The sequence below is a fragment of the Cucurbita maxima genome, unplaced genomic scaffold, assembly GCF_002738345.1.
Source record: "Cucurbita maxima cultivar Rimu unplaced genomic scaffold, Cmax_1.0 Cma_Scf00051, whole genome shotgun sequence".
NCBI lineage: Eukaryota > Viridiplantae > Streptophyta > Magnoliopsida > Cucurbitales > Cucurbitaceae > Cucurbita > Cucurbita maxima.
The window spans coordinates 917,049-940,988 of record NW_019272067.1 but is presented as its reverse complement, the minus strand read 5'-3'; the positions used below and the strand labels follow the sequence as shown (position 1 = coordinate 940,988).

General features: G+C 37.0%; 3 protein-coding genes across 6 annotated transcripts; 1 reads left to right on the top strand and 2 right to left on the bottom strand.

Moving 5' to 3' along the window:
- Nucleotides 1–5,918: 5,918 nt before the first annotated feature.
- Nucleotides 5,919–7,298, top strand: LOC111471373 (60S ribosomal protein L38). Of its 2 annotated transcripts, XM_023117096.1 has the most exons (3): nt 5,919–6,056; nt 6,686–6,869; nt 6,958–7,298. In XM_023117096.1, the coding sequence occupies exons 1-3, from the start codon at nt 6,054–6,056 to the stop codon at nt 6,978–6,980; spliced, it is 210 nt and encodes a 69-aa protein (XP_022972864.1). In that variant the 5' UTR covers nt 5,919–6,053; the 3' UTR covers nt 6,981–7,298. The 2 variants fall into 2 exon arrangements, with proteins under 2 accessions (XP_022972864.1, XP_022972863.1); XM_023117095.1 differs by lacking the exon at nt 5,919–6,056 and having other exon boundaries at nt 6,659–6,869.
- Nucleotides 7,299–9,281: 1,983 nt separating this feature from the next.
- Nucleotides 9,282–10,608, bottom strand: LOC111471374 (60S ribosomal protein L38). Its single transcript, XM_023117097.1, has 3 exons — nt 10,472–10,608; nt 9,677–9,860; nt 9,282–9,588 (listed from the first exon to the last, which is right to left on the bottom strand). Exons 1-3 carry the CDS (start codon nt 10,472–10,474, stop codon nt 9,566–9,568), a joined length of 210 nt encoding a protein of 69 aa, XP_022972865.1. The 5' UTR covers nt 10,475–10,608; the 3' UTR covers nt 9,282–9,565.
- Nucleotides 10,609–11,165: 557 nt separating this feature from the next.
- LOC111471363 (dehydrogenase/reductase SDR family member 7) lies at nt 11,166–23,553 on the bottom strand. Of its 3 annotated transcripts, XM_023117081.1 has the most exons (13): nt 23,454–23,553; nt 23,295–23,350; nt 23,163–23,196; nt 22,930–23,028; nt 22,694–22,842; nt 20,637–20,708; nt 20,086–20,124; nt 19,739–19,831; nt 19,248–19,346; nt 12,576–12,677; nt 12,181–12,264; nt 11,496–11,561; nt 11,166–11,296 (listed from the first exon to the last, which is right to left on the bottom strand). In XM_023117081.1, exons 1-13 carry the CDS (start codon nt 23,527–23,529, stop codon nt 11,210–11,212), a joined length of 1,056 nt encoding a protein of 351 aa, XP_022972849.1. In that variant the 5' UTR covers nt 23,530–23,553; the 3' UTR covers nt 11,166–11,209. The 3 variants fall into 3 exon arrangements, with proteins under 3 accessions (XP_022972849.1, XP_022972850.1, XP_022972851.1); XM_023117082.1 differs by lacking the exon at nt 20,637–20,708; XM_023117083.1 differs by lacking the exons at nt 11,166–11,296; nt 11,496–11,561; nt 12,181–12,264 and adding an exon at nt 12,491–12,521 and having other exon boundaries at nt 12,556–12,677.
- Nucleotides 23,554–23,940: the final 387 nt, after the last annotated feature.

Genomic DNA, 23,940 nt, shown 5'->3' with positions numbered 1-23,940 from the left:
GGTATCTCTTGGAAGAGTTCGGGATAAGCTCTCCTCACGTCCTCTTCTCGTTCCCAAGTTGCCTCTTCCTCATGGTGGTTACCCATGAGACCTTTACCAAGGGAATATCTTTGTTGCACAATTGCCTAATGTTTCGAGCTAAAATTCTACTAGACTTTTCCTCGTAAGACAGATCTTTCCGAAGAGGAAGCATCTCATGCTCGATTACATGAGTAGGGTCTGGTGTGTACTTTCGCAGCATGGATACATGGAACACATTGTGCATGGTGGCAAGGTTCGATGGCAGGGCAATTCTGTAAGCCACAGCCCCAACTCTTTCTAGAATCTCGACGGGGCCTATGAACCTTGGGCTTAATTTTTCTTCTTTCTGAACCTCAACACCCCCCTCATAGGGGCTACCTTCAGGAACACGTGGTCACCCACCTCAAATTCTAGGTCCCTTCTATGCAAATCAGCATAGCTTTTCTGTCGGGTCTGTGCGGTGAGTATTCTTTGCTTGATTTTTTGCACCGCAACGTTGGTAACTTGAACCAACTCTGGTCCCAATAGTTTCTGCGTGCCTACCACTTCCCAAAACACTAGTTTTGACACTTACGCCCATACAATGCCTCAAAGGGGGCCATCTGGATGGTCGCTTGATAACTATTATTGTACGTTAACTCCATCAAAGGCAGATGTTTGTCCTAGCACCCAAAGAAATCTAAGGAACAGGCTCGCAACATATCCTCTAAGATTTGGTTCAACCTTTCGGTCTGTCCGTCCGTTTGAAGATGGAACGCTGTACTGAACCTCAAATGAGTTCCTAGTGCTTTCTAGAGACTTTTCCAAAACTGAGAGGTGAACCTCGTGTTCTAGTCTGATACTATAGACACTGGTACCCTGCGCAGGCGTACTATCTCCTTGATATATAACTGAGCCCACCAATCCACTCAATATGTAGACTTTCCTGAAATGAAGTGGGACGTCTTGGTCAGTTTGTCTACAACTACCCAAATGACGTTGAAACCCTGCTTTGTCTTTGGCAAACCCGAGACGAAATCCATACATACTGCTTTCCATTTCCATTGAGGAACATTTAGAGGCTGTAGCAGTCCTGCTGGGCGCTACCTCGAGGCCTTCACCTGCTGGCAGGTCAAGCAACGGCTTACGAAATCCTCTATGTCCCTCTTCATTCCGGATCACCAATAGTATCTTTTCAAATCCTGATACATCTTTGTACTTCCAGGGTGGAACGTATAAGATGTGTTGCATGGGCTACAACTCGTCCCTGCTGATGTTGAGCACCATGACCCCTCTGATGCTGTACTGCAGGCCGGTTGATACACTGATCATTCCTCTGAGGGCAATCCACAGCAAAGTACCTTACCTGGTCGCATCTGTAGCAGGCGTCTGTTCTTGCCCTGCATTCCCCCATGTGAGGACGCCGACACTTAGGACAAAGGGTCATGTTTTGTATCGGGGCTCTTCTTCGTTTATCAGTGTGGCCACAGGGCGGTCTACCAGTTTTGGGGTGGCTACGGTCTGTCCCCTTTCCTTGGGCTGCAATGTTGGATGATTGTGTTGTTCCCAACTGTAGCTTGTCGATGCGGGTGCGTCGAGCAGGGTCGCCACTTGAAGGACTTTAGCATAGATGAATGATGATTGGGATGCCACATTCCCCTTCAGTTCCTCCCTCAGGCCAACAATAAATTGTTCGGCCTTCAACTCATCAGAACTAACATAGGCTGGAGAAAACCTTGCCAACCTATTGAACTCTAAGTCATATTCCTCCACTAACCTGTCTCCCTATTTTAGTTCGAGGAATGATGCTTGCATTTTCACTCTTGCAGTGATTGAGTAATATTTGCAGAGATAAGCATATTTAAACTGACACCAGGTAATAAACTCTCATTGTGGCATAATGGTCTTCTGAGCACCTTTCCACCAGAAGTGCGCCTCTCCTTTCAGCATATACGTCCCACAATAGACTTGATACTTTAGCGGGCAGTTCATAAAATGGAAGGCCATTTCTATGGCCTCTAGCCAATTCTCAGAGGCAATGGGATCCACCTTGCCTCCGTCAAACGAAGGCGGTTTATGCCTTTGGAAATTTCTTAGGTAGCAGGACTCCACAATCATAGTCCCTGAATCTTTGACCCCTTGCTCTACTGACTGATTAGCCATCATTGTTTGTATTATTTGGTTCGTCAGAGCCTAATTTTCCATCAAGGTCATCATGAACGTCTAAAACATCTCTGCTGTGGCCATGACTAACACCTGGTTTAGTGGGACTGTTGTACAAGTGGTTGGAACCGATGGGACCTCCTCTGAGAAGGGAGTAGTAGAGGGTGTATTCAGCAGCCTTCGGGCCTTGGCCTTCCTTAGGCGTCTTTTTGTTCTTGATGGGTGTGGTACGGTCCCCTCGCTAGTGGGGCGTATCCCCAACCTCCTCTTGAAAGTCAGGTTGTTCCACTTCAGGTATTGGAACCGAGGTGTCCTGAATTTCCTCTCTTCTTCCCCTTCTGGGTTCGGGCCCTACATATAGTTTGCGTCTCTTTGGTGCCATTATCTACCACAACAGACACTTCAGGTGTTGGAACCGAGGTGTCCTTAACTTCCTCTCTTCTTCCCCTTCTGGGTTCGGGCCCTACATATGGTTTGCGTCTCTTTGGTACCCTACATATGGTTCGCGTCTCTGTGGTGCCATTATCTACAAGGAATATGGTTACAATTGATTTGTAGCACATCTCCTTGGTAATGTGCGATTATAATGCCATAGTAGGTCATGGTATACTCTATAAATACTAGCTTAACTTTTGTCTCTATGTTTCCATCACGTGAGAACGTCTGGTCGTGAGCGACATGTGTTTGACGAGCAAGGTCACAGAGGATACGACTCTCTATCCTAAATGTTTGCAGGACCTATAACCTGACTAGTCTGATAGCATTTGTAACGACCCAGATCCACCGATAGCATATATTGTCCTCTTTGGGCTTTCTCTTTCGGGCTTCCCCTCAAGGCTTTAAAACGAGCCTGCTAGGGGAAGGTTTCTACACCCTTATAAATGGTGGTTTGTTCTCCTCCCCAACCAATGTGGGACATCACACTAAATGATTATAAATAGAGAACTTTCATATCATTTAGATGTGATGGTTTTAACAAATATTCTCATGATATCAAAGCTCTTTCGGTTTAGCAACCTGATCTTTTCTTCTCAATGACTTTTAAATCCTTTTATCATCCTCTTCTCCACCACTATTGCTGACTGTGAAGCCGCAGGGGCAGTCGCCTTGACTGTCGCAGGCGGAGCTGATTTATTACTCTTTGGCTCCTCGGCTCCACCTTTTTGGCCTCGAAATCATCCTTCACAGCCCACCCTCTGCCATACTTTGTACATACAACCTCACCTTCTCCAACACAATCGGTTTCCCCTTAGCCAACATAGCCTCTTTCATTTTCTTCCCAATCGACCCTTCATCCTTCACTGAAACCCTAACCTTAGGATTCTCATAAAAAATATACGGAATCTCGACAAGCCTCTTTCATTTTCGTCGAGCTAACCTCTTCACCAACCAAGTCGCTGCTGGCCTCCTCGTCAAAATCGGCTCCTTTGCCCACTATGGTTACTCTTCCGGCTACACCTACTGCTCTGTCGCCGGCCTCCACTCCTTGCATGGTGGTGCTGTGAACAAAATCGCTATCTTTGGATCTATCAATGTTGCTTTTCACTCACTCTTGATGGTCTCTTTATTAGTCAGTTAAAATATGCTCGAGATATTCTTACTTGTGCTCATTTGCTCGATAGCAAACTAATCCACAAGGCGTAAACCTCCCTCCGTCTCCACCCCTCTTTCCTTCTTCGTCTAAAATACATCCGAGAGTCCGCATTCTTAGTTTCTGTCATCTTCTTCCTCTCCTGTTTTGACTGTCACCACGTTATAGCCACCATCTAACCCTCTCTCTCTTGCCCTTTTCTCATAATAAAGTCATCGCCCTAATTCTAATGCCTCTACCTTGCGTTTCTATGGTTGTTTCTCAACACCTAATTGCTGATGGTTCTCTTTTCTCTAATCCTTCCCATGGCCCTCTCTCTACTCTCCTTCTTCCCCTGGGTTTCCCCTCCTACTTTGTGAGTTAGGCATATTCTCGTCGGAGGCAAGGCAGCATTGCCTATACAGTTTTCGATGACCAAGAAAATACTATGTTGCCCAACCAAACGTCTCCTCCAAATCAGGTTGCTGACATCTTCACAAAAAGTGTTTCTCGACCTCTTTTTGAATTTTTCAGATTCAAGCTTTATGTTAGTTCAAATTTGATGCTCAGCTTGATGAAGAGGGGGTGTTAAGGATATTTTGTTCTGTTATGAATTATACTTTACCATATATATCATGTTTGATTTTTTATCATAGGCAAATATGCCTATAATAAAATAGGTATGATATTTGACATTTTATTATAGACAAATATCTTGCGTTTATCTATTTCTCTTTCTATTTATTGATCTTTTATTTATGGTTCTTTCTCTATTATTATAATTTATTTGATTCTCTAAATGATTATAAATAAAGAACTTTAATATCATTTAACTTTGGTGGTCTGAGCAAATATTCTCACTCAAGGCATACATACTTGAGCTATACATAACTTATGAATCCATTACCATAACATGCATGAATCATTTAAAATGATAATGTGTTATTTAGAAAATTTGAAAAGGATTTTAGATTTTGGGCAAGAGTTAATTGAGGCATTTTCGTTTAAGCTTTCCTTAGACTTTAATTGGGTTTAGGTTCCAAATTGGCTCTCAACTACTTAAAATCCTGAATATATCTTTATGTTCTTAGAAATAGTCTTATCAAAAGTAGTAAGTCATTTGGAGGATGGTTATACATTTAAACAACTCAAATAGTCCTAGAGGCATTTTGATCATTTTAAACCCTAATTCTTCGTTTAGCCTCTAAACGGGTTCCAATAAATTTCAAACTTTACAAAGTCATAAATCATCATAAAATAAGACCTATTACAAAGTTTCATGGTATTTAGAGGTTCATCATAAAACTTAACCTATTACAAAGTTTCATGGTATTTAGAGGTCTTTTAGGTCTCAAATCGAAGGTAACCGTCATAGGAGCATTTTAGTCATTTTCGCATCCTAAGCTTGGTTCAAGCCCCAAACTTGATCCAATGATTTTCAAACTTAAAATAATCCTTACAAATCACTAAATAAGCATCTCATAATGTTTTCTAATATTTGGAGGTCATTTGGAAAATGAACCAAAGGTAGGTTACCCTAGGGGCATTATGAACATTTTCCGTTGTTACTTGGTTTAGCTAACTTAACCTTATCTAAAAGACCACAAATTTTATATACAACCTTGACATTCCATAATAAGTTAGCATTAAAATTTCATGGGCAACAGAGTTCATTTAGTAGATTATTTTAATTTTACTTGAAACCCAAACAATTTGATCGATTCAGGGTCATAACTCATGGTTATTGTCATTGATACAAAGACAATTCCAATAAACTCATTAGAGGGTTTCATTGACGGGCATTTAATAGGAATATGACCTACAAATTCACCAATTATGAGTTTGGTATTTCAACTATTCACTAATTGAATAGGTAACCCAAACAACCCATAGTAATCTAATCCAAAAATTTTATGGTCAGATTGGATCGAGTTCATTATTTAATAAGGGTTGTCTAGATTAGAAAAACTACAACTAAATGAATGAATTGTTTCGAAAGAAAAATGTCCAAACACGACTCAACCAACCGAACTCAATACGCTACTCTAAATAACCTAAAAATATACCATTTCTTAAAATTTAATGTTTAGCAAATTTATTGGTTGATCTACGTAAGCCCAATTCTTTTAATATTTGGGGCCCAACGAGCATAAGAAGATTTACGGCCCATCCGATCATTTTCCAGAAAACCCTAAAAAGGCTTACCAGTTACCACCCTCTCCCTCTCCCTGTCCCCTCTCTTGTTTATTCGTTTCTCTCGTATCCTCAGGTGCCAGCGCCGTTCGCATCACAATTCTTCTTCTTCTCACGGCTCCTACAAATGGTAATTCTTCTATTACCGCAATTCTCTGCCCTGCATTTTAATGGCGCTTTTTTTTTTTATCACTCTTGAAGTTTCTGTTGAATCCACTTGCTCTGCTGCTTTGTTGTTGCTGATTTATGTTGGGCGTCGTCATGGCCGAGTTTTGGTTCTACACGATTAACAACTTGTTTTACTCATTCATGCTAGTGATCTCTAAATGTTTGGCAATCTGCTGAGTTTGTTTTTAGAATACTTTTCGGATGTTAAAGATCTCCAACAGTTGTGGTGAGTTTTTAGTTGGATTTTAGTCTTCAACTTGTTGAATAATGAACTGAGATTCGAGTGCTGGTAAGAATGTGGATGAGATTGCTCGATTCAAGTTTTCTTTGACCTTGTTATTTTGAATACTATCTCTTGGTGCGAATCGTTAAATCTCTTTGCTTCCTTTTTAAGTTTTTTTTTTGAACCAATTGGGAAAGCCTTTTGTGATACATTACTGAATCATTTAGTCCGGGTAGTTCTATTCCATGCCATCTATGGTATGTTTGTTATATAATAGTGTAGTAGTTGATTGAATACTTGAACTGAGTTGGATTTGTATGTTTGGAGATAAAAGAGTTGATTTTGGGTATGTATGTATGGATGGACAGCCGAAGCAAATCCATGAGATAAAGGACTTTCTTCTGACTGCAAGAAGGAAGGATGCGCGGTCAGTTAAAATCAAGAGGAGCAAGGATGTAGTGAAGTTTAAGGTTCGGTGCTCAAAGTACCTTTACACGCTCTGCGTATTTGACTCCGAGAAGGCTGATAAATTGAAGCAGTCTCTTCCACCAGGTATTTTTTTTAAGCTCTTTTCAAATATGTTATGTTGTTGAAGCCTTTTATTTAATTTTATACATACTTTTGGCTTAAACTGCTGTAGGTTTGAGTGTGCAAGATCTCTGAACAAAGTAGTGTGTGCTTGTTGTGGGTGATCTTTCTTTGCAAAAAATCGATCAGGAGGCTGAAGAGAAAAACGTTTGCCAGTATGCCGTCTATTACTTATTTATTTTCAATCATTGAACGAATGTCTTGTTGATTTTTATAGGGACTGGCTGGTGTTCTTGGTATAAATAGGACTTAACAGTGTTTCTTTAAGTCTATCAACCTTTTCAAAATTTTCAACCATCTGAGATTGTATTGATTCCTTTCCAAACTTCAATCATCGTTAGCCCTCTTTTTTTTTTTTAGCCCCATCTGTTCAAACAAAAATGTTATTAAGGTATTCCTTCTCTGTTTGTTTGTTTGATAACCAAACATCATTTTATCTGTTCTTTCAAAAAGGTTAAACTCTTCACATGTAACAAAAGAAAAGCAAACATAAAGTAATTCATCACTTTAATCAGCGTTTTGTTTTTTTCTTCCCAATAAAAATGGGAACGTTATGGTTTCTCATGCACTTGAAAGGTAGCTAAAATATGAAAAATGTCATCAATATATCCTCAATGTTCTTCACGGGGCTTCAATCTCTGGTATTGATTTCGAAAAGAAGAAACACTATGAAAATAACAGAAATTTCATAGAATATGCCATTTATAAGGAATTTGCATGCGTCTGTTCGTAGTACAATGTACCATTTTCGCTTTCATCTTGAACATTTATAGAAGCTATTATTGTCTTCGTTGAAAGTTGTTGCCCGGGTAAAGTTACAGAGTGATGTTGCAAATGTACCCTGAAGAGAGATGTTGCTTGATAGTATGTTATTTAGGCAAGTTATACTTGAAGAAATTGCCACCGAGAGAAAGAATGGGAAGATTGTGAACGAAATTAAAAGGAAAAAGAAAAACACACAAATAAATAATATTATAACGACATGCAAAACTCTAATGTTTTCTCTAATGTTCAATGAAGGACAAAATCAAATTTTTATTATGGGTAAATTGGTACTATTAACTTAAGTGTTATTGTTTGAGTTATATAGTTGAATGATGTTTGAGTTATATAGTTGAATGATGTATGATGGTGTGTGCTATGTGGCTACATGCATCATGTTATTTGTATTCATTACGCCATGTTGCAAATGAAATGAATTACTATGTACGTCATATTATGTATTGCGCGTAAAGTTATGTGATATGATTGTCATGTATGCTCGATGCATAAATGAAATATGTCATGGATGAAAGGAGAAAGGAAATGAGATTAATGTTATGTTATGAATGAAAATCATGGGATATCATGCTTGTATGTATGTCATGTGCATCAGGATACTTCCTCGTTTATGTTATGTTAGTATAAACATGTACCTTTGATATTTATGTTCATTACGATATCATGCAAATCTTTCCTTTTCTACGACCAATGCATGTAATGCATTGTGCCAGACCAAGCCAGATCCAAGGGGTACGTATACGAGCCTGCACGGTGGGCCCATACGCTCATACATGGGCCATGTGTGGAGAAATACCATGTATCCACCCCTGCCTGGAACTGGAAAGAGCATAAGGTAATATTACGGTTTTAAAAGATATGTTCCCAATCATATTACATGTAATTGCATTACTAACCCCAATAATGACATTACCGAATATATCTTAAAATACTCAAGTCACGTACTACCTTAATTACTCCATGACGGTGAATGCTTGAATGATCATAGAAGTCAAAAAAGGATAGTAGTATGCATTGGTTTTCATTTTAGTAGTTTCGAGGTTAATAAAAGAACCATAAAATGAGTAAGACTATGACTTAATTTAAAGATGTTTATTATGATTTTTTTCTAATCAAACTTTGTAGAAGATAAGTAATTTTAAATATTCAATTTTATCTAAAATTGTTTAAATGTTTTGAAGTTCTAAAAAGGATCAACATTTAGTACAGGCAGGTGATTCAATACTGGATCAATAAAACTGACACCTAAAAAAATAATCCAAAAACAGTGAACACAAAACAATAATCCAAAAACAGTGGACACAAAACAAAATTGGTAGAAAATTTGTTTTATTTTAGTTATATCGTAAAGTTGAAAACATTTTTTTTAGTATTTGTTTATGATTTTTTAGTATATTTTATAAAATGGCATTGAATGAATAATTATGACCGTAAATAAATAAAAAAGAAGCTAAAATTTAATTCTCTTTAGCAACTCAACAGAATAACAGAGGATTGGGTTGGGTTGTGACAATTTAGTATTGTCCAAAAAAAATAATAAATAAAAAGCCCTCAACCATGTAGATCCCCCTGGTTGAAAATTTTGATAATTGAAAGAAAGAAAGAGGGCTATTGATATTTGAAGTTTGGAATGGAATCAACGATGTATCAATCTCAGATGGTTGAAAATTTTGAAAAGGTTGATGGAATTAAAGAAACACTGTTAAGTCCTATTTATACCAAGAACACCAGCCAGTCCCTATAAAAATCAACAAGACATTCGTTCAATGATTGAAAATAAATAAGTAATAGACGGAATACTGGCAAACGTTTTTCTCTTCAGCCTCCTGATCGATTTTTTGCAAAGAAAGATCACCCACAACAAGCACACACTACTTTGTTCAGAGATCTTGCACACTCAAACCTACAACAGTTTAAGCCAAAAGTATGTATAAAATTAAATAAAAGGCTTCAACAACATAACATATTTGAAAAGAGCTTAAAAAAAATACCTGGTGGAAGAGACTGCTTCAATTTATCAGCCTTCTCGGAGTCAAAGACGCAGAGCGTGTAAAGGTACTTTGAGCACCGAACCTTAAACTTCACTACATCCTTGCTCCTCTTGATTTTAACTGACCGCGCATCCTTCCTTCTTGCAGTCAGAAGAAAGTCCTTTATCTCATGGATTTGCTTCGGCTGTCCATCCACACATACATACCCAAAGTCAACTCTTTTATCTCCAAACATAGTATTCGATCAACTACTATACTATTATAACAAACATACCATAGATTGCATGGAATAGAAATACTCGGAATAAATGATTCAGTAATGTATCACAAAAGGCTTTCCCAATTGGTTCAATTAGAAACGTAAAAAGGAAGCAAAGAGATTTAACAATTCGCACCAAGAGATAGTATACAAAATAACAAGGTCAAAGAAAACTTGAATCGAGCAATCTCATCCACATTCTTACCAGCACTCGAATCTCAGTTCATTATTCAACAAGTTGAAGACTAAAATCCAACTAAAAACTCACCACAACTGTTGGAGATCTTTAACATCCGAAAAGTATTCTAAAAACAAACTCAGCAGATTGCCAAACATTTAGAGATCACTAGCATGAATGAGTAAAACAAGTTGTTAATCGTGTAGAACCAAAACTCGGCCACGACGACGCCCAACATAAATCAGCAACAACAAAGCAGCAGAGCAAGTGGATTCAACAGAAACTTCAAGAGTGATAAAAAAAAAAAAAAAGCGCCATTAAAATGCAGGGCAGAGAATTGCGGTAATAGAAGAATTACCATTTGTAGGAACCGTGAGAAGAAGAATGTGATGCGAACGGCGCTGGCAACTGAGGAAATGAGAGAAACGAATAAACAAGAGAGGGAGCGGGTGGGAACTAGTAAGCTTTGTTAGGGTTTGGGGAAAAGATGGAGCAAATGAGGCGTGTTTTTCTTTTTTAGGGTTTTCTGAAAAAGGATGGGATGGGCCGTAATTGTTCTTATGTTGTTGGGCCGTAATTGTTCTTATGTTGTTGGGCCGCAAATATTAGAAGAATTGGGCTTACTTACACCAACCAATAATTTGCAAACATTAAATTTTAAAAAATGGTATCTTTTTAGGTTATTTAGAGTAGCGTTAAAACATTAACATATATAATTTATTATTTAATTTGGTTATTATATTATAAAGTTTAAAAGTGTATAAAACTTCATTAATTCACTTCATTTATTTAGAATAATTGTTATTGATGGCTAAATAACTCAACCTAAAATTTAAGACATATATATATATATATATATATATATTTAAATTTAATTGGTTAAAACTATTTTAATAATTTGTCTAGATAAAAAATAAACTAATTAACCATAACTAATTATTTAAAATTTAATTAGTATAATAAAATTGTTAAAGGTAAGAATCTAATATAAATATTATTTGTTTATATAAACTTTTATTTTTAAATATCTTTAAAAAAAAAAAACAAGGTAGAAGTTGGATGGATTGAATTATAAGTCAGATGAGTTGAATCATACTTAAGATGACTTGTTTTTTCCAAATAACAAACTGAGCGAGTACGTGTTGCCCTTCCTAGCAGCTGCTTCAACACGATTCCCACCAATCTACAAGCAAATTTTACATATACACACAATGAGAATAAGAGTCGAGATTATTCAATTTATGAGAGTAACTTAATGTTTTAAGGCATACAATTTATGAAAGATCCAATGCCAAATCAAAACTAATACACACTGACAAAGATTACGTGGCCACAAAATTATGAGATACCAAAATTGTTATGAACTTGAAACCTGAGTATACCTTGTCCATGAGCCAGTAGCCGATTGTTGGCATGTATTGAACCAAATACATAACGGCAAGGACGGGCTACAAGAGTTAAGCAACAAATCAAATGTTAAATTCCCACAAAAATAAAAATGAGAAGATAGAACTTCTATCTAAAAAAATAATAAGTCACATACTTTTTTTGTCCAGTATATCAGTTTGAGATTTTACATTAAGTGAATTTTGAAAGTGCATCGAAACATATTAATTTCCTCGACTTATGGAACATGTCGTATGGCAACACAGATGGTTAAGATCAAGATTTGTGGGTGCATCATTGTAGATAAAGAGGAAAAGAGCTAAAATTTCAAAGAATTTGATGATGAAGGTAAAAGTACACATTTACAAGATCCCCCAGTTTGGCATCATTTACCTTGGTATATGTTTAACCAAGGTTCATTAGTCATCAATATCAATGCAATGATAAGCTACCATTCTTTTTTAATGAGCATCAGCTGCAAGACAAGGTTTTCAGACTTCATGCACGTGACTATTTTTTTTCCAATGGCATTAAAAGGATGATATGGGTTTCATAAAGTAGTTCTAACACCTTAGTAGCTTCAAAGAAGAACATTAAAAGAACAAGTCTACTTCGAAGCTATATAATCAACGAGGATAAATGCTTACTGATACGTTTGTGAATCATTTAACAAATGGATACCTGAGATGATATCCAAACTTCTTTTAGATTATGGCTAGCAGCAATAATTGTCAACTCAGCACATCTTTCTGATGAAAGTCGTTTCTGCAAGAAAGTAGAATCAAGAATACTCAATATGGGCCAACTTACTGACACCTTGATTATTCTCACGGGACAATTGTCTAATCCTACTAGATTTGGTTGTCTAAGAACTCGTAGGAAATTAAATGCTAGGTGGGTGGCCACCATTACTCCAACTCATTCCCTCTGTGCACTTTATTTGTTTTAGCGCTTATTGACCATTAGATCAACCCATGGTAGTAAACCAAATTGACCTTCAAATTTATCATATTTGAACGAAGGGAGAGGGAAGAATTCTAACACGCTTGATACAGGATAAAATAAGATTTACATACCTCAGATATACCTTTCTTCCCAATGGCTTCAACAACAGAGCCAGTTGATGTTTCAATTGGTCCAGGACAAACAACGGTCACTCTAATTCCTTTATGGTAAAGCTGATATTCCCGTTGTAGCAATATAGAAGAAAAAGAAAAGGTACATGATTATATAAGGAAAGGAAAAAATAGAAGAAAAAGGGTAACCTCACATCGTAGAATTCTTCCAAAAAAATTGTGGAACATCATCAAATATAAAATCAGGAAAGAGTTCTAAGATCTTTTAAAGAAGGGATTAATTAATGCTACCCTCAATGGTACTAATATTTTTCACATCCAGAAGGCATTAGAGGTGAAAATAGTGAGGGACTTCAGAGCTATCAAGTACATATAAGATTATTATCAAAAGTCTTTTGGACTTAAAAATTACTTTCCACGCAATTTCCGAGTACCAATCTGCATTATGTTTGGAAGAAAAAACTTTGATGCTTGTTTCATTGCTAATGACCTTCACAATGAATTGAAAAGAAAAAATAAAAATAAAAAAAATAATAGAATTGAAGCTAAATCTAGAAAATCTTGAGGTTTGGGTGTGCATATCCACTGTTAACAACACCAAATTGAGAGGAAAATTTAAAGCATCGGGAGTTTTTTTTTCAAAGGGAACCTCAGTTTCCTTTCCTATTCATTCGTAAAGATTCAACAAGTAGATTCCCTTCTCTTGAGTTTTCCTCCAGATTTACCGGTCTCCCTCTTGGTGATGGTGGAAGGAAGAAAAGCTCGCTCTGATACTAATTTGTTAAAATAACACTTACGAAACTGTGAAGTAGATGTCGAGAGGGGAGAGACAAGGAGACAGAATTCTAAAAAACATTTTTCTATTACTCTAACGTTTTGTTCTCTACACTTTTGGCTCTTTGCTTTTTTGCTCCTTTTTTTACAATGGAAAACAAATTAATGTATAGGTTTTCTGGAGGATAAAAATGACCCACTCTTTCCTAAAATGATTATTGGCCTTTCATTTTTTTCTCTTGGCCTTTTTCTCTTACATAAGTTTATTCCCAACAAAACTTCCCCTGTAAACTTAAATGCTCTATTCAATGATTCCACCTGCGCCGTTTTCGTTTTCTCGAACTCAGTCGTGGTTTCTTCAATTTCCTCTCCTTGTCCTCGAGCGGCAAACTGAGCTTGTCCTTCTCCGATGAGACTTCATTTGGAGCTTCTCGAGAATAGCTCATTTGAGACTCCAACTCCTCATTTCTCCCATTCTCAACCACGCTCGACTCAGACGTCATAGCTTCGTTCAGTTTACTCAATTCCCTTCGCAAGTCCACAACGACATTTTCAACCTCCATTTCGGCTTTATCACGAGTGAGTATCTCAATCGAGTGTCGTAAATTCACTGTCTCCTATTGGACTCGATTCAGGTTCAAGTCAAGTGAGTCTCTCTGTTGAGTCAGCATCTCTATATCTTTCTCCTCCCTCACTAGCTCGTCCACAAGAGCATCAATCTCCATTAACAAGTCATTCTCTCTCTCCACACCTTCTTCAACTTTCTTCACAAGTTCAGAGATTACCTTCCCATTCTCTTCGTTCTCCTGTTTGAGATAGAAGGAACTCTCACTCAGCTCAGCAACGTCCTTTTCTAACTTTTCAACCTTCATTTCTAACTCTTTCTTTTCTCCTTCCATTTTCTTCCATTCTCATCCTCTTTCTTCTTTCTTCCTCAAATTTCCTTTCTGGCCATTGGAGCTCTCTCTCTTCGAGCTCGAACTCTCTGTTATCCGATTGTTCATCTTTCTTCGATTTTCTCGTCTCCGCTATCAGAATTTTGCCACATTTGTTGCACACCACCTCATTTCCAACAGTTTCCACTGCCTCACGACTATCGCCATTGTCTTTCGCGCCGCCGCGTTCTTTTGTGTTCAACTCTTCATTTTGGGCCATCAAGAGATTGCCTCCGTTTGTTGCATCATCCAAGGCTAGGTTGATGGTTTCTCTTCCACCTTTTCCTCGGCTCGACAATCTCTTGCATAATGACCCATTCTGCCACAATTGTAACATCTGTTGGAGTTACAATTATTTGCATAGTCGCTATATTTTTTACCACTGGATGTTGGAATTATATCCTTGACTGCGTCCTTGATTGTGTCCTCTTCCATGCCAATTTGCTTGGCTCGATTATTTCTTCTCCTTATAGATTTCTTCATTTCTGCTGTCTTGACCGCCTCGACCATTCCCGCGACTTCCTTAACCTCTACCTTGAATATTTTGAGAGTAGAGTACCTTTTCATCTTTTATTGATGCTTTGGTCTAAAGCGCTTCATCGAGTGTCTCCTCCTTCTTCTTACGTTGCTCGTGTGCCTCGAGAGAACCGGTGAGCTCATCGACCGTGAACGTCGCTAGGTCCTTTGACTCTTCTATCGCACATACAACATTCTCGAAGTTGTCGGTTAACGACCTTAAGATCTTCTCCACAACCCGCGTCTCGGGTAACATTTATCCGTTTCGATTTAGTTGGTTTGCCACGGTCTGTACCGCGTAATGTAGTCAGATACATTTTCTGACTCCTTCGTCTTCATGCTCTCCAACTCGCCACACAGAGTTTGGAGACGCACTTGCTTGACTCGGTCGGTTCCTTTGAACACCTTTTCTAAAGTGTCCCACGCTTCTTTTGAAGTATTGCCCTTGCAATCTTCTCAAAGCCCGACTCGTCTACAGCCCAAAACAACATGTATAATGCTGCCTTATCCTTTGATCGCAATTCCTTTAACGCCTTGTTTTGCATTGCCGTATAGCCCGTGATATCCTTTGGTTCTTCGAAACCTTCTTCAACCACCTCCCATACGTCTTGAGAATCGAGAAGAGCTTTCATTTGGATGCTCAAATTCTCGTAGTTCGTCTTCGTTAATCGTGGTAGCAACATTTGTCCCATCATATTCGCCATCGGCTCTGATACCAATTTATAGAAATAAAAGCTCGCTTTGATACCAATTTGTAGGAATAAAAGCTCGCTCTAATACTAGTTTGTGAAAATGATACTCATGAAATTGTGGAGGAGATGTCGAGAGGGAAGAGACAAGGAGACAAAGAATTTTGAAAAACCTTTTTCTATTTCTCTGTACTTTTTGTTCTTTGCACTTTTGCACTTTTGCTCTTTGCTCTTAAATTAATTTATAGGTTTTCTAAAGGCTAAAAATGGCTATCCCATAAACCCACCCTTTCCTAAAATGATTATTGTTCTTTCATTTTTTTTTCTTTTGGCCTTTTCCTTTTACGACTCAATTTAAAAAACTTACTAAAATTAACAAAATTAAAAACTACCTTTTTCATTTAAGTTTATTCCCAACAATGGCACCTTCGAAATCACATGCAGTATGAGATTATACAGTCCTCTTCTCTTCACTTGAACAAATTTATGGAAAAGTTGAAGGCTTTAAAGGGATCCTCAAAGGACTGGAGTAGAGAAGCATTTGGAGACACTAGACTTAAAAAATAGATTTTTTTTTTTTTAACAAGATTAGGTTGTTCGATAATCTGGAAATAGAGGTTGTTTGGCAACAGACCAAAAAGGGGAGAGGAATTCCTTTAAGCCGGATTTCGCTAAGGAAGTTAGGAAGGAAACCTACAATTAGAGGCAAAGGTGGAATGGGTCAAGGAAGGTGAGGGTAATGCTTCATTCTTTCACAAGATGGCTAGTGGCAAAAGAAGTAAGAATACTATTGGTGCTTTGGAAAATGACAGGGTCGAACTTGTTCAAGAAGAGAAGGAGGTGGAGGAGGAGATCCTCTCCTTCTTCTCTAATCTCTATGACCCAAAGGTGCTTCCAAAGCCGTTTGTTAATGGTGTGGAGTGGTGCCTCATCACTGGGAGGGGAAGATGAGTTGATCTCTCCCTCCACATTTGAAGTAATTAGAAAGTGAGTTCTTGAGTAAATTATATGGCTTGAATGGCTTCTCTATGGCTCTTTTTCAGGATAACTAGGAAGGACTAAAGGAGGATCTAGAGCAAGTCTTCAAAGAATTTCATGAACGAGGTATCTTGAGCAGCTCTATGGTTGAAGCTTATGTTTGCCTTATCCCTAAAAAGAAGGAAAACAAGGTTAAAGATTTAAGATTTCAAACCGATTAGCCTGATCACCGTGTCTATAAGATCATAGAAAAAATTTATGCTGACAAGGCTAAAAAAGATCCTTCTGTCACGATCTCTATAGTCTAGGAGCTTTTATATTAGGAAGATAAATCCTAGACCAGGCCTTGATTGCTAATGAAGTCATACAAGACGAGAAGATGAGGAAGAATGAGGGCATGCTCTTCAAGAGTGATTTTGGTTCGGAATAAGAAAGGGTTTGGGTATTAATAGAGGATGTGAATCTAGAGTTGTGTGAGATCATTCAGTTAATAATTTCTTATTAGTGGGAAACCAGGGGGCAAAGTTAGAACTTCTAGAGGTCTTATACAGGGCGACCCTTTATCCCCTTTCCTTTCCCTTCTAGTGGTGAATGTTCGGAGTAGAATTGACCCTTAAGAGTTTCAATGGAAAAGTGGTCGAGGGCTTTACGATTGGTAGGGGGAGTAAGTGTCCTTGTCCCACCTCCAATTCACAGACAATACTATTTTCTTATGCTCAAGGAAAGAGGAATCCTTTCTTACGCTGAATCATATTCTTGCTTTCTTTGAGGTCATGTTCGATCTCAAAATTAGTAGGGGGAAGTGCTAGATTCTAGGGTTGAATTGTGATCCTGAAAAGTTGGAAAGATAGGGGCTAGTTTCATGGGGTGCAGCATTGGCTCCTTCCCCTCCTCTTATTTAAGCCCTTCCCCTTGGAAGTAATCCCAACTTAGTTGCTTTTTGGAATCCGGTTGAAGACATGATTAGAAACATGTTGGGTTGAAATATCATCCGCCCAATAGAGTCAAGCCCAATAATTGTACGAGCCCATTGTATATTTATTTTAGTAGAGATTTTAGGAAGGGAAGAGATCTAGATATTTTAGGAAAAAGATTCAGATTTGTTAGATTTATATTTAGATTTGTTAGGTCTAGATTGCGTAGCCTAGTATAAATACACCTCCACCCTACCTATGTTATTCATCTAAGAAATCCAAAAAGTATTCTACACAATGTCTTGTATTCTCTTCTCGATTGGTCTTAATAAAGAATAGAGTGTTTCCCACAGAGAATTTGTGTCCAACAGGTTGGCCTCTTGGAACATAAGTTTTTTTCTCAAAAGGTGGTAGACTTACCCTTATCATGATTGTGTCAGTGGTATCCCACCCAATCTACTACTTCTCACTGTTTTGTCGGTAAGAGCATAAAAACTCATGAGAGACTTCTTGTGTGAAGGGTAAATGAAGGAAAAGGGGCCCATCTTGTGAGCTAGGTAGGTGGTCATTGAAAAGTGGCTTGGGAATAGACCCCTTTGCACTATGTTTTCTTGTCTTTTATCACCTTTCCTCTTCATAATACTATTTTGTGGGAGAGATATTAGACTGGTCTAAGAGCTCCCTCTCTTTTTCGTTCAAATTTCGTAGTCCTTTGTCCAATAGGGAAACGAAAAATGTTATTACTCTCCTATCTTTGATAGGGGAAATTGATTTTAGAATTGGGAGGAAGGATTTGCATATTTGGAGCTCTTGTTGCTCATTGGACCCCTCTCCCATTAGAGATTTTTTCTTTCTTGGCTCTCTAGAAAGAATATCAATTGGCATGTTATCCATGGTTGTATTAAGACTTTAGACCAACACTCGAGAAAGTGGCCTTTGTTGCTTGGCTAATTTTGTTGTATCCTCTGTTGGAAGGCAGAGGAAGATTTCAATAACATCCTTTGGGAGATGCCACTTCAGGCGTTCCGTGTGTAATTTTTTTTTTTTTTTTTTTTTTTTTTTTTTTTTTTTTTTTTTTTGGAGGTGTTTGATTTCCAGTTGGCTCACCACAGAGACCTGTATGAGATGACCGAGGAGTTCCTTCTCCACCCGCCCTTTTGGAGAGAAGGGTCATTTCTCGTGGCTTGTTGAGTTGTATGCTTTATTGTGGGATCTTTAAGGTGAGAGGAACAATAGTGTTTAGAGGCTTGGAAAGGGACCCAAGTGACCTGTGGTTCCTTACTATATTTCATGTTTCATTTTGGGCTTCGGTTATGAAGTTTTCTTCTTCTTCTTCTTCTTCTTTTTTACTTATTTATTATTACTTTTTTTTAGTAACTACTCGATAGATATTATTTTTACAAGATGGGAGGCCCTTTCCTTGGTATCTTCCTTTTTTTTTTTTGTGGGTCTTTTATTGCATGTTTATTCTTTCATTTTATTCTTAATGAAAGGTTAATTCTCATTTTTTTTAAAAAAATAACAAAAAAGATATTAATATCAACGTTGAGGATTTAATTTATAAGTTCATAATAAAAGTTATAAACTAAATTTTTGTTAAATAATAAAACCATAGTTTGAGGGAACAATAATGACATTAGATAATAGAAAGATGAATGGAAAGGAAAAACATTTCCCTACTCCCTACACGCAAATGATATTCTTCAAAAACTCACAATTTAGTTTCTAGTTCGGTAGAGTCTAGTCTATCGAAGGAGTTACTCCAAAATGAAAACAACGCCAAGTATAGGTCCTTCATTCGCAACAGGTAAATACACTCCTATTGTAATCTCAAATATAACCACAAACAAATTAGGTTTATTTTACCTCTGATCGTAAAGAATGAAAATAGCCATTCAGAGCATGCTTTGATGCAGAATATACAGCCTGTCCTGGAGCAGGAGTCTTTCCCGCAGCACTGCTCATCTGAAGCAATCCAAAAGGAAACAACAAATTGGCAATCAACAATTTAGACTTACAAGTGAGAGGAAATAAAAGGGAAGAAACAAGATAGACATAGGAAAATAAAATGACGATGGTCCAAATAGTAAATACGAAAAATTCTATAATTACAACAATGTAGCAACAATCACTAACCGTAAAATTAGATTATTGTTCGAAGATAAGAATAAACAGTAAACTCATGATAAAATTAACTATCCGAGTATTAGGTAACAACCTGACGATCGGACTGACAATAAACATTTGTAGTTATAAATAATAGCATATTCAAGTGACATATCAATTTAAGATACAACAATGAGTCTAAAATAAGTAAACAATGGCAAAGCATAGTAGTATCAGTGGCTTCCACTTACAACAACAAAATGACCATGTCCCCGTTGTAACATACGAGGTGCAAGAAGCCGTGTGAGAGAAATGGTCCCCAGAACATTGACATCAAATGTTGTCTGTTTGTAATAAAAAAATAAAACAGTGAAAACAGAAAGACGTAAGAATTGAGCACATAATATATAATTAACAAGAGTTTACAAGAAATAGAAAGATAGCACAAGAAATGGCTATCTCAATAATTGAAGGATGAGTAGTCCTGAATATCAAATCAATTAATTTCAGTGAACACTCTCGCTCCCATCAACTCACAATAAGAAACCACGGACAGTTCAGAAACTAAATTGTGTGCCATTTTTTTCTTCCTTCATACCTTCATACTTTCCTCAGATACATCCAAAGCTGTACTTTTCTGTAACAATAAACGAACACAGATATCAAAGCATAGAAGGATCGATAAACAAACGTAGACAAATAAAACGGAGCATATGGAGTTTTTGAAACCATGGAATCATTACACTCAATTATGAGAATTGGATTTGCACAAAAGAGGTAATTGCACGGGTGGATTGGATCGGGTCAATTTCAAGCATTTACTTGGTAGCAATCTGAATTTTGAACTTTGACTGTAAAACCAATCCAAATAAACGAAAAACCCAACCTGAAGTACACTTTACAGAATTGGTTGGATTGAACGAGGTCATCACTTTTACTAACTACCAGCAAGAAAAAAAAAAAAAAAAAAAAAAAACAAGGGAGAGAAAATGGACAGAAACAAAATGGCTACCTTGTTCATCTGATTTTTCTCCATCCAAAATTAAGCAGGAACAAAAGAAAAATCCAACAAAAACATCATAATTTGAGCAGAAAAAAACCACAAAGCATAATTTCTATAGGAAAATCAAAGCAACATCATGAACCCACCAGAGAGTTGCCAAAAATTTCATTAGACACACACTTGAGAGTCGATAAGGCTGGAATGTAATGATTGGACGTCTACACCAAGCAAGAACCATTGAGTTGAGGGGAACAAGCTTGGTCAGTGAACTACAAATGTACATACGTTACACACATGGCAGAAAGAAGTAATCACGTATGAAACCCATTGGATGAATTTTTCTTTATGCAGTTCTGTTTTCCATTTCCGTATTACAAGGAGGAGTCTTCCACCATTTCTATTCCTATTTTCCTTGTTTTAGGAGGACAATCCCCCATGATTGAGTCATGGTTCTATTGATGTAGCAAATGTTGTAAGGACTCCACTTTCATTTCTATTTTTAGTTATTTTCTTTGTTTTATGAGGATGATCCTCCATTGAGTCATGGTTCAATTGATATAGCAATGGTTGTTATATAACTTGTATAAATAGTCATAAACATTAATGAAGATGGTACCTAGAAATTTTCAACATAATCTTGACTACTTTAACTCAGAGGTATTAAGGTTCCCCTATTTGAGCCTCACAATTATTCAAAATAAATCGAAAGAAGAATTCTACTTTTCCCCCATACAAACACTGTCTACCTCCACTTACGAGAGACCCATAACTCGATTGCAGACTTGGACCCGTAACAGTCAATTTATGGCATCAGAGATTCAAAATAAATGGTGATGGGCAAGAAAAATTTGGTCAGATTGATTGGAGACAAAAATCAAACAGTGAGAGTTCAACAAGGGGAGAGAAAAGTTAATGGAAAAATGTACAAGCCAAACCAATCGATGGTTGAGATCCAAACTCAATAGGTTCGTTGAAGAGAACAAAATTGATGCAAATATGTAAAGGGAGAAAGAGACAAAGCTAGCAAGTAGCACAATGACATTAAATGAGCAACTTAGACGGGCAATAAAGATTGGAAAGAGTGCATGATGAAAATGATTCATAGTGAAGGCGTGAAAGAGAGAGATCACTTTCAGGTAAAGACAAAAATGGTGATATGTGTGTTAAACAGTAGCAGAGAAGGGCTAGGTCCTGTGAATACCATGGCACGAGAACCGAGGATTGAGATTTTGAGGAACATATCAAACTATATGAGCATTAATCCATGCATACATACATCTTTTTTGGGAAAGAATGCATGCATACATACATGCATATACACTTCACACAACAAGGTTGGGTTTGATTAAACCAAGGTGTTATCCTCCTCTTGTAGGACAATAATCATCCAAAATTTTGGGTATGGCTGTTCAACTAAGCTCAAGAATCGATCAAGCCAACCCAGCCCATTAATTTTTGTTGTATTGCACCTACATTGATGACATAGGTTATATCCGTCAATGTCCAAGAGGAAATTAAATAACTCAGTGTGGCATAAAGTTTGAACTGTACGAAAATATAGATGTACAGAACAGTGTTATCAACAACTGCCGAAAAAATCACCATGAAAGCACGTCCCCACAAGGTGCATGTCGGCTGCTGCAATGACTCTACGATTTCTTTTCATAAAAAGAAATGTAAAAGTAAGCGATTACTCCTAGTCAATACAATTCCCAACTGATACCAAACAACATAATTAAGTTGCCGCCTCATTTATTAATAGCTTCAACCTGTATCCATGCTAAGCAGCAAACTCTAATCTATGGCTTATTATTTAAACTGATATGTTGAAATGTATCTAGGTTATTATTTTTTCCCTTCTTGAATTGGTTTGGAGATTCTAGATTAGTTAATTTCATGAAGTATCACATGCTACATTACTAAGGGGATCTATAAAGCAAGAAATTGACATCTGCATGTACAACAAAGCATGGGCTCTTGCCGTTATCCATTAACATGGAAACTTGTCTGCCAGTAGCCACAGGCTAGTTAAAGAACAGAGTACACATGTTGGTGAGAATAACACGAACATTGAAAATTGATGACTGATCATATAATTAATTAAATTCATGAGAACAGAGTACACACGTTCTTAGAGGATTAATTAAATTCATGATGCCATTATTCAGGTCAAGTAAATATGTAAAAAATATTAGTCACTTACGGGACGCTCAAAAGCTGCATTATGGATCATATAATCCACACCAGAGCCAGGAAAAAATGATTCTGCCATTTCTACAGCCTCTTTCAGCTTATTTTCCCCAGATGACAAATCTAAAGGTAAAACTTTCACTTCATTAGGTGCAAATTTACCTGTGACATCAAAAGCTACTTTAGAGAGAAAATAATTGGCACAATAAGAAACTTCCTTCCGCAAATTTTTACATAAAAAATGCAAACCAGAGAGCTCATTCTTCACTCTCTCTAAACCAGCTTCATCCCGTGCAGAAATAATGAGCTTGGCCCCCAAACCAGCGAGTTGTTTTACAAGAACCTCCCCTGAATTCAACGGAAATTTTGAAGAGATACGAAAAACGCCAAATAAAGACAGACGATGTAGCAGAAGATTCTTGATTTATTAAAGCTCAATATAGTAAAAGGAATTTAAGAACACAAAATATTGAGCAGAATACCAATTCCTCGGCTAGCACCAGTAATCCAAACGACCTGATTCAGTATAGTACGAATTAACATAAGAAAAGAATGATCATTAGTTTGATGAAGAATAGTAGTGAAGAAGAACAGAAAACTCGAAATTAGCAGACCTTATCTTCAATTTCCTCTCGCTTGACATGCTTTTTGGACATTAAAGTGAAGTCCCCTAAGAATTTGAACAGAAGCAATTAAGCAGTAGACAGAAAATGAAATTCTCCACATTTCTAACCATTCAACAATAGTGGAATGAAAATTGCAACGATAATTACCATGAGCGGTGGCGAATTTGAACAATAGGAGGAGCAGGAGAAAGAAGGAGACCCAGAAAAAGACGACAGCTAACATTTCTTCACCCCTCTCGGTTCGTTCCAAGTGGAATCAAAGAGGAGGGTTTTATATACCGTAGAACTAACGTATTTTGTTGGTTAAATTACACAAAATAAATATTAGTAGAATTTTGGTTAATTTGAATGTTATATCATATCTTAATTTAAAACACAATTTCATAAAATTCAACTTCAATTCAAACATATAATTAATTATCTAAGCTAAGCTTTATTAAAAGAGCCCCTTATATATTACAATAATGTTACAATAATATTGAAATATTGAAAAATATATTTAATTATGAAATATATCTTCGATATTATATTTTTTATTTATGATTTGATTTACAGTATATTTTATTTTATTCTCAATATTTAATTATTTTATATCTATTTCTATTTCTTAACAAATAATGCTCGATAATGAATT